Source organism: Alexandromys fortis, unplaced genomic scaffold (assembly GCF_014885135.2).
Source record: "Alexandromys fortis isolate MF-2015 unplaced genomic scaffold, M_Fortis_MF-2015_v1.1 scaffold_1, whole genome shotgun sequence".
Taxonomy (NCBI): domain Eukaryota; kingdom Metazoa; phylum Chordata; class Mammalia; order Rodentia; family Cricetidae; genus Alexandromys; species Alexandromys fortis.
In genome coordinates this window covers 22891773-22907699 of record NW_026067927.1, presented here as the reverse complement: position 1 = coordinate 22907699, position 15927 = coordinate 22891773, and the positions used below count along the sequence as shown (strand labels likewise).

The following is a 15927-nucleotide window of genomic DNA, read 5'->3' as shown; positions in this document are numbered from 1 at the left end:
CGTGGTGAACCAGCCCTTGATCCCCCTTAGTCTCGGGACAGTGGCTCGATCCAGGCGGGGCGGTGCACGCCGGGCGGCGCATGCGCGGAGAGGCGGGACAGGGCCATCCACTTGGCGGAGCTGCGTGCTCTGAGTCCGTGACTTTTCTCAGTATTTCCCGTGGGGGCCGAGCGGCGGTGAGTGTCGGGTGGTCCTCAGCTTTAGGGCCTCTGGGAGCCTGCGGCGCGAAGACACGGCTCTTCGGGTTCCCACGCCGCTCTAGGCGAGATGCTGAGGCGGCTGGGGTGCACCCACGTCCTTGTCCTTGGACCTTGGCTGGGGACACTCGGTTGGTGAGCCGCGGCCGTGACCCTCTACGGAGTGTGACAGCTCGCAGCCGCTCTTGGCTTTGCGATCTGGAGCACACGTCTTATAGAGTGCGCTTCCCCTGTCTCAGCGCTTTTGGAGATACGTGACATTCGTCTAGGGATCTGCCTGCAGAAACGGGCATCTGGTAGTGTGCGTTTTAGCTGCCCTGAAAGTTCTTGTACAGAAAAGTCAATTAACTGGCTGGTGATGAGGGTATCCACAAGGATCTCCACGGTACGCTGGGCAAGGAAAGTTACGTTTCGTGTCCGTTTTATAGGCTTCGAGGACCATTGTGATTGTGTTTTCACAATACATGTATGTAGAGTTGAAATTTTAGAAACCTCTGCTAAAACTTTGTGAAATCACACACACACACACACACACACACACACACACACACATACACACAAAACAAGCTTGGTATGGTGGCTCGTGCCTTAATCCCAGTACTGGGGAGGTGGAGGCAGGGGGTCAGGGTCAGGAATTCAGCGCCATCCTCAGGTACATAGGGAGTTCGAGCCAGGCTGGACTACGTGAGACTGTGTCAGTAACTAAACCCACTCTAAATGTCTACAGCTTTGGCATCGGCAAAAGGGATTCGCTTGTAACATCCGTTCTGTCTTGTACAGTTAACCCTTTGTATTGGTTTGGTTGAGCAAAGTCGAAATGAGCGTCTTTTCATCCTCTTCAGTAGTAATATCAACATTCAGCAAACATTTATTGGGCATTTCACTGTATACACTTACTAGACTACTCCCTCACAAGCTTGTGTTCAATTATGAGTGTGAGGACTGATTATCATTATCATCTTCATCATCATCTTCATCATCATCATTATTATTATTTCTCTCCCTTGACTTGGCAGAATGCTTACCTGCCGCCCCGGTGCTGGTAACATTGTTCCAGAAGGATGCCGAGGCGGCCTATTTGTTGAGAAGCAGTTTGATGGAATTCAAGGTAGTAGGCAATGTGACTGCTGTGAAAGTCTGTGGGGAGCAGGTTTTGGCTCTAAGAACAAAGGTTTGGCTGAGTGAATACTTTCATATCAGGGCTTCACTCTGTGGGGAAGGTATCCAGTTACCCTTGCGGGGGTGGGGGGGGAGTTCAGTTTTATACCCTGCTAGGAGGATACTATAGAAGGTAGAAATGCCATGGTTTCAAAGGATTTCTACAGAATTGAGAGTGACTTATCCAAAAGACAGGTTTTCCCGTAGCTCTGCAAAAACGGGCTAGTCCAAGGGGATGTGTACATATACACTTCCCGTGGATTAGTCCAGTAGATGTCTGCTGTGCATTTATAACACTGTGGGCTCACCACTCATGCATACATGCATATGCATTTTGCAAACATGAAAAGAATGTGAAAACAGAAAACATAATCCTTCAAAAAAGTAGTAGCCACCCAGTATACTTTAGTGCATTGGTATTTTCTCTACACTGTGCAACTCTGGGGCTGGGACTGGTTCACACTGCTCAGCACCATGAGACAGGACGGCATTGGTCTGTATATTGCTAGTTTATGAAAAGCTTCAGGTCAGAACAGCAGGTTCCCAATGTGTGTCATCTTTCCATGAATTGAAGTCGAGGAATTGTAAGGTGGGCCATCAGAAATTGGAGACCATGTGTCTGCTTTGCTAATTAGAAAAGCTGTTTCTGAACATCTTAAATTTGCATTTGAACCGTGAAGGCACAAATTTGAGGACTGCTTGATCAGAATGTGCAAAAATATTTTGACAAGTACATTTTTGAAACAAAACATTCAAATCATTTTCTAGGTGGCAAATCCGTGTACTTGCAGAAAAAAATAAGTGAGTTGAAAAGAAGATTAACTCCTTCTACGTTCTATTACATTACTATACATGATAGCTTCTGGTGATTAACACCATAACATAGGCTGATGACTTACAGTGATGAACTATGTCGAACTTCACACTTCTGAGGCATATCATTTGTGTTATTAAGACAACATGTAGTCAGTGCAGAGCAAAGAAAATCTGAACTTGGCCGTGTTTCTGTTTTCCATTTCAAATCCTTAGCTGGATGGGACTGCTTGATTTGTGGTCTTTAGCTGTGGTGTGGATGTGTGTGTTTAGTAGTTAGTGAATTGAACAGCGAGCAGATATAATTGCAACTTAAGATAGTGGCTATGCTTTAGTACTTGGGAATTATTTATTTAGGTTTTCTTTTGTATTTGTTGGGAATGAGGTGGGCAGTTTGAGAATTTCAGATACACACACATACACACACATTTCTCAGATTTTTTTATATAAAAAATTTTGTATAAAATGTGCATACCATAAAATTTGCCCATTGTAAGCGAATTTAGTGATATTAGTAAGTTTGTAAAATTGTGCAGCCATTACCAGGACCCCATTTTAGCACATTTTCATTACTCTAAGGCAGTGGTTCTCAACTTTCCTAATTCTGTGACCCTTTAGTACAGTCCCTCATGTTGTGGTGACCCCCAACTATAAAATTATTTCATGCTACATCATAGCTGTAATTTTGCTACTGTTATGAATCATAATATAAATATCTGACGTGCAGGATATCTGATAGGTGGCTCCAAAGGGGTTGTGACCCACAGGTTGAGAACCGCTGCTCTAAGAGATTTGTTTGTGTCCATTTGCAAATTAGCCCTCATTTTCATCTTTAGTCCCGTACAACCAGTGGCTTGATTTTTGTTTCTGTGAACACGAATGTAACCTTTTGTAAATATTGTCTGAAAATAGAGACATGTCTTAACGTGCGGACTAAGTATTTCAGGAAGTGCCATTGTGCCTTTTCTTTTCTTTCTTTCCTTCATTTTTTATTTTTATTTTTTTTTTTTGAGACAGGAATATTTTCTTCAGCCTATCCCCAACTTCATCCATGTTGCAGTATGTAGTTAATTTCCTTTTAAGGCTTACTGGTATTCCACTGTGTGTGGCCAAGGTAGCACTTCGCTGTTTGCTTGTTTTGGTGTTTGGAATGACCTGCTGTGCATGTGAGTGTCTTGCTGTCTCTTCTAGACGCTGCCTGCAGTTCTTGGGGGTGTTTCTAGGAGCGGAATTGCTACCTCGTGCAGTAATTCTATTTTCATTTTCCCCTTTTTGAAAACAAAATCTATTTTCTATGTATGAGGGATTTCCCCACACAATATATATGCAGGGCTGGCAGAGGTCAGAAGAGAGCATTGGAACCCCCAGAACTAGAGTTAGACCCTGGTGAGCTGCCTTGTGCAGGCAGCACCCATCACTGATGAAGCTGCTCCATTTCATTCCCCTTTTGAGACAGTCTTGCTATGTAGGCTAGGCTGTCCTGAGATTTGCTGTGTAGCCTGGGCTGTCCTGAGATTTGCTATGCAACTGTGTCAGATTGACCTGAAGCTTGTTTCTCCTGCCTCTGCCTTCTGAGAGCTGAGATTGCAGGTGTGGGTCCTTATGAAATGTTTTGAGTGTTAGATGACTCTTAGGGTGGCCACACCATTTTATGTCACACCAGCAGTGTACAAGGGTCACAGTCTCACCAGTTTCTTTGTAGCCTCCCCAGTCCTTGTTAGTTTCCTTTACTTAAAAAACCCATTTATTATTTTGTGTGTGTGTGTGTGTGTTACACACACCATGTGCATGCATGTGCCCTTGGAGGACAGAAGAGGAGAGGGTGTTGGATTCCTCGGAGCTGTGGTTACAGGGGTTTGTGAACTGCCTGTTGTAGGCTGGGAATGGGACTCGAGTTCTGTAAGGGCAGCAAAGTTCATACCTCTTACCTATTGAGCCGTCTCTCAGCACCCCTTCCTTTTTGTTTTTTCCCCTCAGCTTTCTTTTTGTATGTTTGGTTGATTGGTTTGAGAGAGACAAAGTTTCTCTGTGTAGCCATGGTTGTCCTGGAATTCTCTTCATAGACCAGACTGGTTTGGAACTCAGAGAGCCACCTGCCTCTGCTTCTTAAGTGCTGGGATTAAAGGAGTGCACCACCATACCTGATAACAACAGCTTGCCTGCCTGACTGCTTTCCTTCCTTCCTTCCTTCCTTCCCTCCCTCCCTCCTTCCTTTTTTTTTTTTTTTAATATTTCAAGACAAGATTTTTTGTGTAGCCCTGGCTGTCTTGGAACTCACCCTGTAGACCAGGCTGGCCTCCAACTCACAGGGATCTGCCTGCCTCGGCCTTCTGTGTGCTGGCCTAAAGGTTGTGTGCCACCACACCTGGCTGACAGTAGCTTTTCTTTTCTTTTTTTCTTTCTTTTTTTTTTGAGAGGGAGAGCTTTTAAGGTTAAAACAAGTAAATGGTTCTTTTGGTCATGTTCTGAGTTAGAAAGTGTAGTTAAAAAATAGGGTAACACTATATAACTATAACAGACATTTTAAAACCATATATTTTCTTAATCTTGGTTGCTAATTTTCTCTTTTGTGGTTGACCCATTAAACTAATCCCTGGGATCTTCGATTTTTGTTTTCAGTGCAGTGATTACTTTTGTGCACAGCTCTGTGAATTTGAAAACCACTTATTGTCTTATCTCATCATTTAGCTAAGTTTTTTCAGATGTTAAAAAGCAGTCCGAGTTAATTCACACTAATGTGAGACTGACTTACGGCCCTTTATAACTCTCAGAGGAGCATATGATTTAAAAGAAGTAATAACCGATTCTCCTCGTTGCTAAACTTTCACCTGAATAAGATGAGTCGTAACCAGTTCCTGACGTGTGAGCAAAGTTTTTAAAGTCCAGCTGTTGATGTAGGCAAGTGTTCCGAGGGAGGGACTGCTCTTCCTTCTCTGGACCTGCAGGCTCTAAATCCGGGGAACATGCTGGCTGTTCGTCACTGCAGGCTCTAAACCCGGGGAACATGCTGGCTGTTTCATCACTGTAAAGGAGCTGAGGCTCGCATTGAACATTTGGCTCCAGCTACACACTTGGTTCATAGTTGACACTTGATTCTGATAAAGGTCATTGCCGGCTCTCATTGAAAATGCAAGTATATTCATGTATACTGAAGGAATTCTTGTGTTCACAGGTCGCCCTGCATTTATTCGTCCTCCTAAAGATGCATCCTGACTTATCGCCACATTTGCACACCGAGGAATGCAACATCTTGATTAACTTGCTTAAGGAATGTCACAAAAATGTAAGGATTCAGAAGAGTGATCTTAATGCACAAGTGAAACTTAGGTACAGCGCTGATGTGAAGTGTTTTCCCATAGCACAAAGGGACGGGGCAGTGTATTATTAGTAACAGGAGTGAGCTGCTTGAAGCTTGTGTGAAGCTTGTGTGTGTGATTCCATGCTCTTTATTACTAGCAAGGTAGAGCCCGTGCAGTCCTATGCAGTCCCGTGCAGTAGTTGGAATGCATGTTCTTACAGGGAGAAGTGTCACTTCCCTACTGAAGGATGCTGGGACAGTTAGTGCACCTCCAATCCCTGACCATGTGGCGTCATTCTAAGGTTGTCTGCTCCTTTATAGTCACCTTTATGTAAGTTTATGTTAGCAAACTCCAGTTTTTGATTGGCCAGATTTGATGAATTTACTTCACACTTAGTAGAATGGAAAGTAAAAATGAGCCCCTATGGAGACTACATTAAATCAAGTTGGCTTTTTTTGTAGATGTTGAATATTAGGTTCATTTTAATGGTTTTATGAATTATTAGTGTTTTTCTTTAACGTTGTGCTTTTATTTATCTCATGATGATGTAAACTGTAGATACATCACATTTAGTAATAGTGTCTGCCACTTAGATGAATAAGATTAGGACCCAAAGAATGATAATAAGTAATACCTACAGTCTTTGCAGACAGGTGTTTTATTGGGTCAAAGAATGCTGTTGATGACAACATACTTGGGTAAACAGTTCACACAACATATGTGGATCAAGAATTAGGTGCTCTTATGCTGGGAGGTGGTGGCGCACACCTTTAATCCCAGCACTCAGGAGGCAGAGACGGGCGGATCTCTGAGTTAGAGGCCATCCTGGTCTACAGAGTGAGTTCCAGGACAACTAGATATACACAGAGAAACCCTGTCTGAAAACAAACAACAAAGAAAGAATTAGGCACTCTACCTAACTGGAAAATGAACCAGTTAATGTAAGTGAAACACAACTGAAGGGTTTTAAAATCAAACTATAAAATGTTATTTAAAAAGGAGCTGGTTGTGCTGATGCAGTGCAGATCATTTCACTGCCGTGTATGGTAACGTGTAGGCAAGGACAGAAAAGGAGTGGGACCGACACAGTTTTTAGGACATGTCTGGAGTAGCTAAATTAAGTGTGATCCTAGTATTCTACTATACTAGTAGATTCTCTACTGCCTGGGTGTTTGTCTTGTAAGAACTCCATGGATTCTTAGCTGCTTTCAGCCTTTGGTTCTGTGTGGTTCTTTGTACTTACTGCAGCCTCGTGATGTGCCAGCTGATAGGTGTGGCAGCTCCCTGTGGTCCCCTCCCTTACTGACAAAGCCAGCTACCCGGAGCCGCTCCTCAGCTCCCCCAGGGCAGTGTTCTCTATCCAGCTGTGTGACTGGAAGCCAGGCAAACGCAGGGCTCATCTTGATGCCATAGACCTGCGCCATCTTAAAATGATTTTCTCCTGTGTTCTGCCCAGGCTGGTTGTTAGAAGACCAGTTTCCCCCATTTACTCACAGAATTGGAGGATTTCAAATGGATTTTTTTTTTTAAAAAAATCTTTTTTAAAGATTTTATTTTATGTATATGGTGCTCTATTTGCAGATACACCTGCATTCCAGAAGAGGGCATCAGACCCCATTATAAGTAGCTATGAGCCAACATGTCATTGCTGGGAACTGAACTCAGGACCTCTGGAAGAGCTGCCAATGCTCTCAACCTCTGAGCCGTCTCTCCAGCCTTCTCAAATGGACTTTTTAATAGATGACACTGGAACAATTACATAGTCGAGTGAAAAAGTTAAAATTAGATTTTCATACTAGCCCTATGAATCTGTTCTAGTGGGTCAGGGATTTAAATGTCAAAAATAATCCCACAGATTCTAAGACAACACTCGTGTGTAACCGAGTGTGGGGAAAGACTGCCTTGCCAGCCATTAGTCTAGAGCCTCTCTATCAAGTTGTTTCTAGCTGGATGTGTTGGCACATACCTTTATCCCAGAACTCAGGTAGAGGCAAACCAAAAACAAACAAATAAAATTGCTCTTTTTTCCTTTCCATGGTTCTTTGAAAGGAAGTCATGGTGCACATTTAAAGATTATTAAATTAAGTTCTCCCTCTTTAGTGGTGCAGTATGTGTGTAGTTATTTATTCTTTAAAATCTGTGTTATAGACTTGTCCTGCTTATTTACCTCTATGATTGTGGACTCACGCATACGAGGGTAACATAGAACAGTTCTGTTGCCCAGGCTGTTTTCGTTTGGGCACCAGGAGTTTCAGTGTGCTGTGCACAGTGGTTAAAATAAAGAGAGGCTAGTGGTAGCCCAGGCCCTTACTCAGGTAGAATATGGTATGCTCAAGAGTCGGAGACAGGAAGATCAGGAGTTCAAGGCCAGCCCCAGTTACACCTTTACCTGTGCACAGTGATGCATACCTCAATCCCTTTACTCAGAGGTGTGCCATGAGTAGAACCAGATAATTATAACTTTATTCCAGATGAGTCACACCAAAGGAAAGGATGACTGATGTCAAATAATGTGAACATAGGCTGAGGATGGAGGTGCTGTTGGTTAGAGTGTGATGGCGGTGGCCAACAGTTCAAGAAGTGCCTTCCGTGTGTTCTGTGTACCCCAGAGCTGAGCAGTAAGAGACTGCTCTCAGAGTGGCACTACACTCCGGCAGCGTCACTGGAGCCTAGCGATCCCTCGTGCTCACAGTAGAACTAAGCCACTGGCTTTGCATCTGATGTGAGCGGGACGGGCCGTATGTGTGCTTTGATAGGATTTGTGCTAAAGCTGCAAGTTTCTGCCTTTTCCTGCACTCTCTGAGGATGCTGGGTTATGTACCACACATTGCCTCTGTAATCTAATTGATAGGATGGTAGACCAAGTTGTTTAGCTGCTGGCCCCAATATGTGTGGCTGTTTTAATCTTTCTGTGTTACGAGGCCGTCACTCTGGATGTCCCTTTCCATGCAGGGATGCTGCGCTGTTCTGTAGTCCTCTTGAAGTCCAGGGCCCCTTCATCTCCGCAGAGCCTGCCTTGCTGTGCTTTCATCATTTCCCCGTGTTTTATGGTTTTTCTGTGGTCTTTGCTGCCGCATGTCATTTCCGTGGCCGTCAGTATCTACAGGCTGCCTCTGATCTACTGGGCTGTTGTGCCTGCGTTTGTCAGCAAGACTCAAATCATCTACACTTAGAATACAAAATGCAAAGCGGCTGCTTTCCTCAAAGCCACCTGCAAGCCCTTAATGTTATTTTTTTTTCTGATTTATAAAGGCAATATTTAAGTAATACATGTCTTTGTAGACAGTATGAAAAATCCAAGAAAGCATCAAGGAAACAGCCACCCCGAAATAAAGTCACTACGAATAGGCTTTACTGTGGGGGGGGGCGCATTTTCTTATCTCTGTATTTCCCCCCCTTTGCAGGGAGTCTTCCTATTAACATTTTAAAAGACTCCCGTTTTTCCCTTGCTGAGAACACAAACACATAAACCTTTCAGTAATCCCAGGCTTCAGAGCAGTCTGGAAGGACTGTTTGCTTTCTCCTCTTTCAGCTGGTTGTCTGCTCCTTGGGAGGATGCTGAACCAACTGAAGCCACTGGCTAGAGCATGGTTAAACTCCGTAGACATCTTCCGCCACCTCACTGCTTCAGGCCAGCATTTGATCTTTTCTGCAACCTTGTCTCTTCCCTGGTTTTACTTAGTCTTGACTACGCTTCATGTCCTTGGCAGTCTTGCCTCTACCTTAAGACTGTTTCTCAGCTATGCGTCTGGAGAAATTCTTCTGTGATTTTGGCAGCTGAAATCTCTAGCTCAAACTTTTTTTTTCTTTTTCTGAATTCTGTTTACCTCTACGTTAACTCCATGAATTAGCTGTTCCACGAACAAACTCAGCTTGTCCAGACAGACTCAGCTCTGTTTAAACTGTCCCCCCTTTTCTCTCTTGTGCATCTACTTGTCAAAGCCAGAGACCAGTGTCATCTCTGATTCCATCTGCCCCACTTCTCCCCAGCCTCTGGAGATGTCCGCTGTCACTCTTGTGAAGGGAGAGATAAGTACTTGGGTTATTGCGGAAGTTTTCGAGTATTTACAGTTATTATCATTACTTTTTTTTTTTTTTTTTTTTTTGAGACAGGGTTTCTCTGTGTATAGCCCTGGCTGTCCTGGAACTCACTTTCTTTTCTTTTNCACTTTGTTAGCAAATTAGGGCCACTATTACTTAAATACACCCAGGAAAGGAAACCAAAAGAAAGGTAAACACATCCAGAGTCCAGTGACTTCTTACATCTCCAGCCTGAAACCTGGTGCGACTCTGTCAGTCATCTGGCTGGCTTGGCTGGCTTGCCTCAGGCAGTAACTTCCAGAGAGTTATGGCTTGTGTTACTTTCTTGTTGCTTCTAAGAGTAAACACAGGTTCTTAAAATGTCCACATAGCTCCATTTACCTTTAGATACACATTCACTACTCTTGTGAAGATAAAACATGGCCTGTATTTGGCTTTTTTTTTTCATTTTTCCAGACAGGGTTTCTCTGTGGCTTTGGAGCCTGTCCTGGCACTAGCTCTGTAGACCAGGCTGGTCTCGAACTCACAGAGATCCGCCTGCCTCTGCCTCCTGAGTGCTGGGATTAAAGGCGTGTGCCACCACTGTGCAGCTTCAAGTGTTTACATTCATATCAAAATTGTATGTCTGTTTTGTTGAGTTTGTTGACAGTTTCATACATGTATACAGTGTTTTCTATTTATCCCCTCCCTCCTCCTCTCATCTTCCCCACCTCTGCCCTCTCTCATCCCCACTGGCCCCTCCCCCACATTCACAGTTTTTTTTGTTTTGTTTTATCACCACTGCTTTTAACCAGAACCGCCCATGTGCATCTCCTGATGACAGGTTGTTCCTGGGCCCCCAGGTGCCCCTCCACTACAGCAGTGCTGTATGGAAACGGCTCGCTCTGTCTTCCCCCTGCACTGCTGATTCCCCAGCACCCGGTCCACTGCTCTCTGTATGCAAGGTGCACAGATCCCACTCACCACTTACTCCGGTGGGTTGGTTTCTAGAATGCCCATCCAGTACTAGCAGGTTCAAGGTGGCTTCCGTGCACAGGTGTTTTTTACCAGTTCCCCCTGGGTGTTCGGCTGACGACATTTTCCACTTCACAAAGTGTGATTCTCATCTGGGCTTAGCTAGCGTGGAGGTGAAAGGACAAAAGTTAGCTTTTATCTTCGGTTTTAAAATAAGATGTGTGTCTGTGGGGCAGCTGGAGAGATGCCCCGGTGGTCAATGCTAACTGCAAGTGTGAGGGCGTGGCTCTGAGGCAAGCACACGTGGGAAAGCTGGTCGCAGAGGTGTGGGCTCCCTGGGGCTTGCTAGCCAGCCAGCGTAGGCCAATTGGACAACTCCAGGTTCAGGAGAGACCTGACTCTAAAAATGGGGTGGAAAGAGATTGAAGAAAACACCAGCATTAACCTCTGGCCTCTACACACGATGGAATCGTGGTCACACATGTACATGCATTAGGGTGGGGAGGTGTATTGTGTGTACACACACTCCTGCGGGGTGCTGCAGACACTAAGCACTATGCTGTGATTTCTGAGTGTCAGCTGTAGTTCTTATTAGAAAGGGTGAAGATGGTTTCCCTGTTTATTGTTTGTCACAGAACTCATTTAGGGAAAACACAGGAAGTGTTTGTTCTGAAAAGGCCGTTAGGTGACAGAGAGGAAATCCTGGACTGACTAAAGGGCTTATTGGAACAGCTCTGACCATTTATGCAACGTCGACCTGAGAAGTGATTCTGTGGCGGTGAAGGAGGAACGAGAAACAGCACCAGGCGACAGCACCAGGCGTCGCTTCCTAATTATGTGTTGTCTGGTTCCCACGCAAGTCGTAATTAGGGGGAGAAGGAAAACCGTGCTCATTCCAGGCACAAGTTCAGTGTTTACAGCAGATCATTACTGCAGATCACTGTGCTGCCTGCCCCGCCTTAAACATTGTCGCCTGCAAACAACCCTGACTTCACTAGAGCCCAGGGTCTTGGCGCCAGCTCGGCATCTGCCATGCAGCATTCACAGTTCTGGCAACGGGGTTTGAAACCTAGATGAGATTTTTAGTTTTGTGCTTCCAACAACGCAGACTTTGAACTTTAGACAGATTTAAAAACATTTTTTTGAGGTTTATTTATTCTTATTTTATGTGTATGGGTGTTTTGCCTATATGTGCATTTGTGCACCATATGCATGTATTACCCATGGAGGCCAGAAGAGGGCATCAGATCCACTGGAGTTGGAGGTACGACCCCTTGTACGCCTTAGAACAGACCAGGGTAAGAGTAGGGACTGAGCCGTCTCTCCAGCCCCAACACAGGTTTTTCTTATAAGCTAGTGGCTTATTTATGTGGTCTGTACAGGTCATCTAATGATGCAGTATATGTCTGATGTATTTTGATGATTACTTTTGGGATAGAGTCACATAAGAAAGTGGCTTCAGCAGCAAACATTTTAATAACATTTTAAAAGTTTTAAAGTCTCTCTCTCTCTCTCTCTCTCTCTCTCTCTCACACACACACACACACACGCACACTGCATCCATGCATATCCATGCATGAGTGCTGGTGCCCATAGAGACCAGAAGAGAGCTTGGGATCCCCTGAAACTGGAATTATACTCAGTGTGAGTTCTGGGAATTGGATTTGAATCCTCTACAAGAGCAGCAAGCACTCTTAACCAGACTTCTCTCTTCAGCCCCTTAAGTAACTTTTGTGGATCAATGTTTGCTAGTGAAGTAAGTCTTTGCCTATATCGCTGAAGCCATATCCCTCTAATAGGGACGGGGTGGTGCGTGCTAATTAAGGAGATGGTTTAGGTCATTAAACCCTTTACTTATTAAAAAAAGATTTATTATATATATGGTGTTTTGCCTGCATGTATGCCTGCACGCCAGAAGAGGGCACTAGATCTCATTGTAGATGGTCCTGAGCCACCTTGTGGTTGTTGGGAATTGAACTCAGGACCTCTGGAAAGAGCAGTCAGTGCTCTTAACCTCTGAGCCACCTCTCCAGCCCATCATTTTAAGTTTTTAATGATGTGTTTGTGTGTTTTTCTATAAGAGAACGTGCATATGGCTATCTTTGGAGGCCAGAGGCATTAGATTTCTCTGGAGATGAAGTTGCAGGTTGTTGTAAGCTGCTTGTTGTTGGTGATAGGAGCTGAACTTGGGTCCTGGGAGAGTACCAAGTGCCCTTAACCGCTGAGCCGTCTCTCCTGCCCTGTGATTAAAACTTTTCCATTCTTTTATGCTATGTAAGATTTTAATGGGGTAGGAGGCTTCCTTGTTTTTTAAACTAAGTGTGTGTGTGTGTGTGTGTGTGTGTGCACGTACATGAGTGTGGAAGGCAGTGTCTGATGTCTTTATCACTGTGCCCTGTTTTGAGACAAGGTCTCTCACTAACCTGGAGCTCATGGACTCAGCTAGGTGGCTGACCAGGGAGTCCCCAGGATCTCCTTGTCCCCACCTTCCTGGGCTGCCGACTTCTCTGTTCGTGCTGTGCTGTGGGTGTAACTCACGTCTCTGTGCTTACAAGCATTCCGCCCACCAAGTCATCTCATCGTTCACGTTTGTCTTTGTTTCTGTCCGGCAAGCATTCGTTCCTGCCATGGACGGAGGGCAGGGTAGGCCTCCTAATTGCTTATTACCAGAGCCACGTGCGGCAGACGTCATTACCATAGCAGCATCTGTTTATGTTCTGTGTTTCAGAGACATTAGCATATTATGAGATGAAATATCTTACCCCTTTCTCCCCTTTAGCACAACATTCTGAAATTTTTTGGTCATTGCAACGATCTTGATCGGGAAATGAGAAAGTGCTTGAAGAATGAGGTAAGAACTGTGCCTAGAGTTAAATAGCATAACATTTTTGAATGTTATGTTTTCATTATTAAATTTTCCATAATTTTAGTCTCTCAGAAAATCAACTTTATTTGTATGACATTCTCTTTAAAACCTAGAGGCCTGAATTTTGCTTTGGGGACAGCTTTAGAACATCACTCCCTGTCTTAGTTTGGTTTTTTTGTTTGTTTTTGTTTTTCAAGACAGGGTTTTTCTTTGTAGCTTTGGTGTCTATCCTGAAACTAGCTCTTGTAGACCAGGCTGGCCTCGGAACTCACAGAGATCTGCCTGCTTCTGCCTCCTGAGGTCTGGGATTTAAGGTGTGTGCCACCACTGCCCTGCTTAGTTTGGTTTCTGTTGCTATGAAGAGACACTGCTGTGGAATGCTTTTGTACACTGTAAAGATTTGTCATTTGTATTGGTTTAAAAAAATGCTGATTGGCCAGTAGCCAGGCAGGAAGTATAGGTGGAAAAACCAGTCTAAGTGAATTCTGGGAAGAGGAAATCATCAGCCAGATGCAGAGCAATATGAGAATGCCTCACCAAGAAAAGGTACCAAGCCATGTGGCTAAAGATAGTCCAGAATTATGGGTTATTTTAAGTTGTAAGAGCTAGTTAATAATAAACCTGAGCTAGACCAAAGAGTGTATAATTAATATAAGCCTTTGAGGCTGTGCAGTGTGTGTGTGTGTATGTGTGTGTGTGTGTGTGTGTGTGTTGGTGGAGGTTTTGTCCTGCAGAGTCCCGCAATAATCACACAGAAACTATATTTGCAATACAGTTTGGACAATATCTGGCTAACTTGTATCTTAACCCATTTCTATTATTCTGTGTATTGCCACATAGCTGTGGCTTACTGACAAGGTTCCGGTGGGCTCCTGCATGCAGCTACATGGCTTCTCATTGACTCCACCTTCTTTCTTCCAGCATTCAGTTTCGTTTTCCCACCTAGCTGTACTCTGCCCTATCACAGGCCAAAGAAGCTTATTTATTAACCAATAAAAACAACACATATACAGAAGGATTTCTCACAGCATTTCCCCTTTTCTGTCTAAATAAAAAGGAAGGTTTTAACTTTAACCTAGTAAAATTACATATAATAAAACAGGTATTGAGCAAGAATTATAGTTACAATATTTATATCTACTTTATCTTTTATCATAACTAAGGAAAACCATAACTATTCTTCAACTCCATCAAAGACTCCAGAAGGATATACTATTACCTAAGTAAACAGGAAGTGCATTGTAAGCAACTCCAAAACTCTAGAATTGATGAGACATTTTGCTGCTTGGACAGTCACCCAAAGTTCTTACGTAACGTTGTGGGCATCCATCTTCAGCCTACAGGCTCATAGTATCTGGCAGGGCTGTTACACAGAGAAACCTTGTCTTCAAAAATAAACAGCAACAACAATAAAAAAGTGACTGTCCTGCTATCCCTCCATGTTTGGAACGTTTTTTAAAAAAGTATGTTTATGTGTTTGGATATTTGCACATGCATGCAGGTGCCCTCAGAGGTTAGAGATGTTGGATCCTGGGAGCTGTAGGTTAAAGTGGTTGTGAGCTGCTTGACATGGGTGCTGTGAACTGCAGTTAGGTCCTCTGTAAGAGCTGCACAGGCTCCATACCAGTGAGCCATCTTCAACCCCAGTGTGTTGGGGTTATCTCATGCCCTTTTCAAAGCGTCTGCCTGTTTCTGCCTCTTTGCTGCCTTTTCCTTTGTTGTTACTGCATTTGCACATCCTCTGTTCCTGTGCCTGCATTGTGTGGTTAACATCCTCTTTATTCTGTTTTTTGATGATGTCTTGGGAGTGACTTTGCATTTACCCTTCCCCCCTTTTTGTTCAAGGGCCATCTTGACTTTCTACATTAGGATAGACTTATTAACTACATTAGTATAACTTTTACGTCAGTGTGCTCCTTTTAGTGGCCTGCTGTGTCATCACCTTCTGAACTCTTACCTTTAGACTCTTCTCTCCTAGTCGCTGTAGACAGTCCAGTGTCAGATCGTTTTTCCTAGAGCGCATGTCTGTCTATGTTCTAGAATAGTGTTTCATATTGTTTTCTCCCAAATAGTCCTTTTGTTCTGTTTTGTTTTTGAGGCAGGGTCTCATAGAGCCCACGCTGCCTTGGCCTCCTGTACCTAAAAGACTGCTTGAAGAGCCTGTGTGTCTGTCCTCCATCTCTTCTTCCCTGGTTTGATTTGGTTTGGTTTGGATTGGTTTGCTTTGCTTTGTTTTTTTCAGACAGGGTTTCTCTTTGTAGCTTTGAAGCTTGTCCTGGAACTTGCTCTGTAGGCCAGGCTGGCCTTGAACTTACAGAGAAGCCTTTTGATGAAGGAAACAGTTTGGAAATTTGTTATTCAAAGGCTGAGAACATGGCTTATTGGGTGAGGGTGTTTGTGGTCAAGTGGACCACCTAAGTTCCATCCCTAGGACATGCATGGTGGAAGGAGAGAATGAACTCCTAAAAGCTGTCTTCTGGCTTCCACCCTTGAACTATGACATCTGTGCACTCACACACATAAACAGATTCAAAATAAATGTCTTTTTTTTTTTTTTTTTTTTTTTTTTTTTTTTGGTTTTTCGAGACAGGGTTTCTCT

General features: G+C 43.9%; 1 protein-coding gene across 3 annotated transcripts in view; it reads left to right on the top strand.

The window, feature by feature from the left end:
* The first annotated feature begins 75 nt into the window (after positions 1-75).
* Positions 76-15927, top strand: part of Cmc2 (C-X9-C motif containing 2) — an 18639-nt gene continuing 2787 nt past the window's right edge. For 2 of the 3 annotated variants that reach the window (XM_050144349.1, XM_050144347.1), the window contains exons 1-3: positions 76-176; positions 5341-5451; positions 13242-13313. In XM_050144349.1, the coding sequence (XP_050000306.1) occupies positions 81-176; positions 5341-5451; positions 13242-13313 (279 nt within the window). In that variant the 5' untranslated portion in view covers positions 76-80. The remainder of the gene's footprint in view (positions 177-5340; positions 5452-13241; positions 13314-15927) is intronic. The other variant, XM_050144350.1, reaches the window with a different exon arrangement.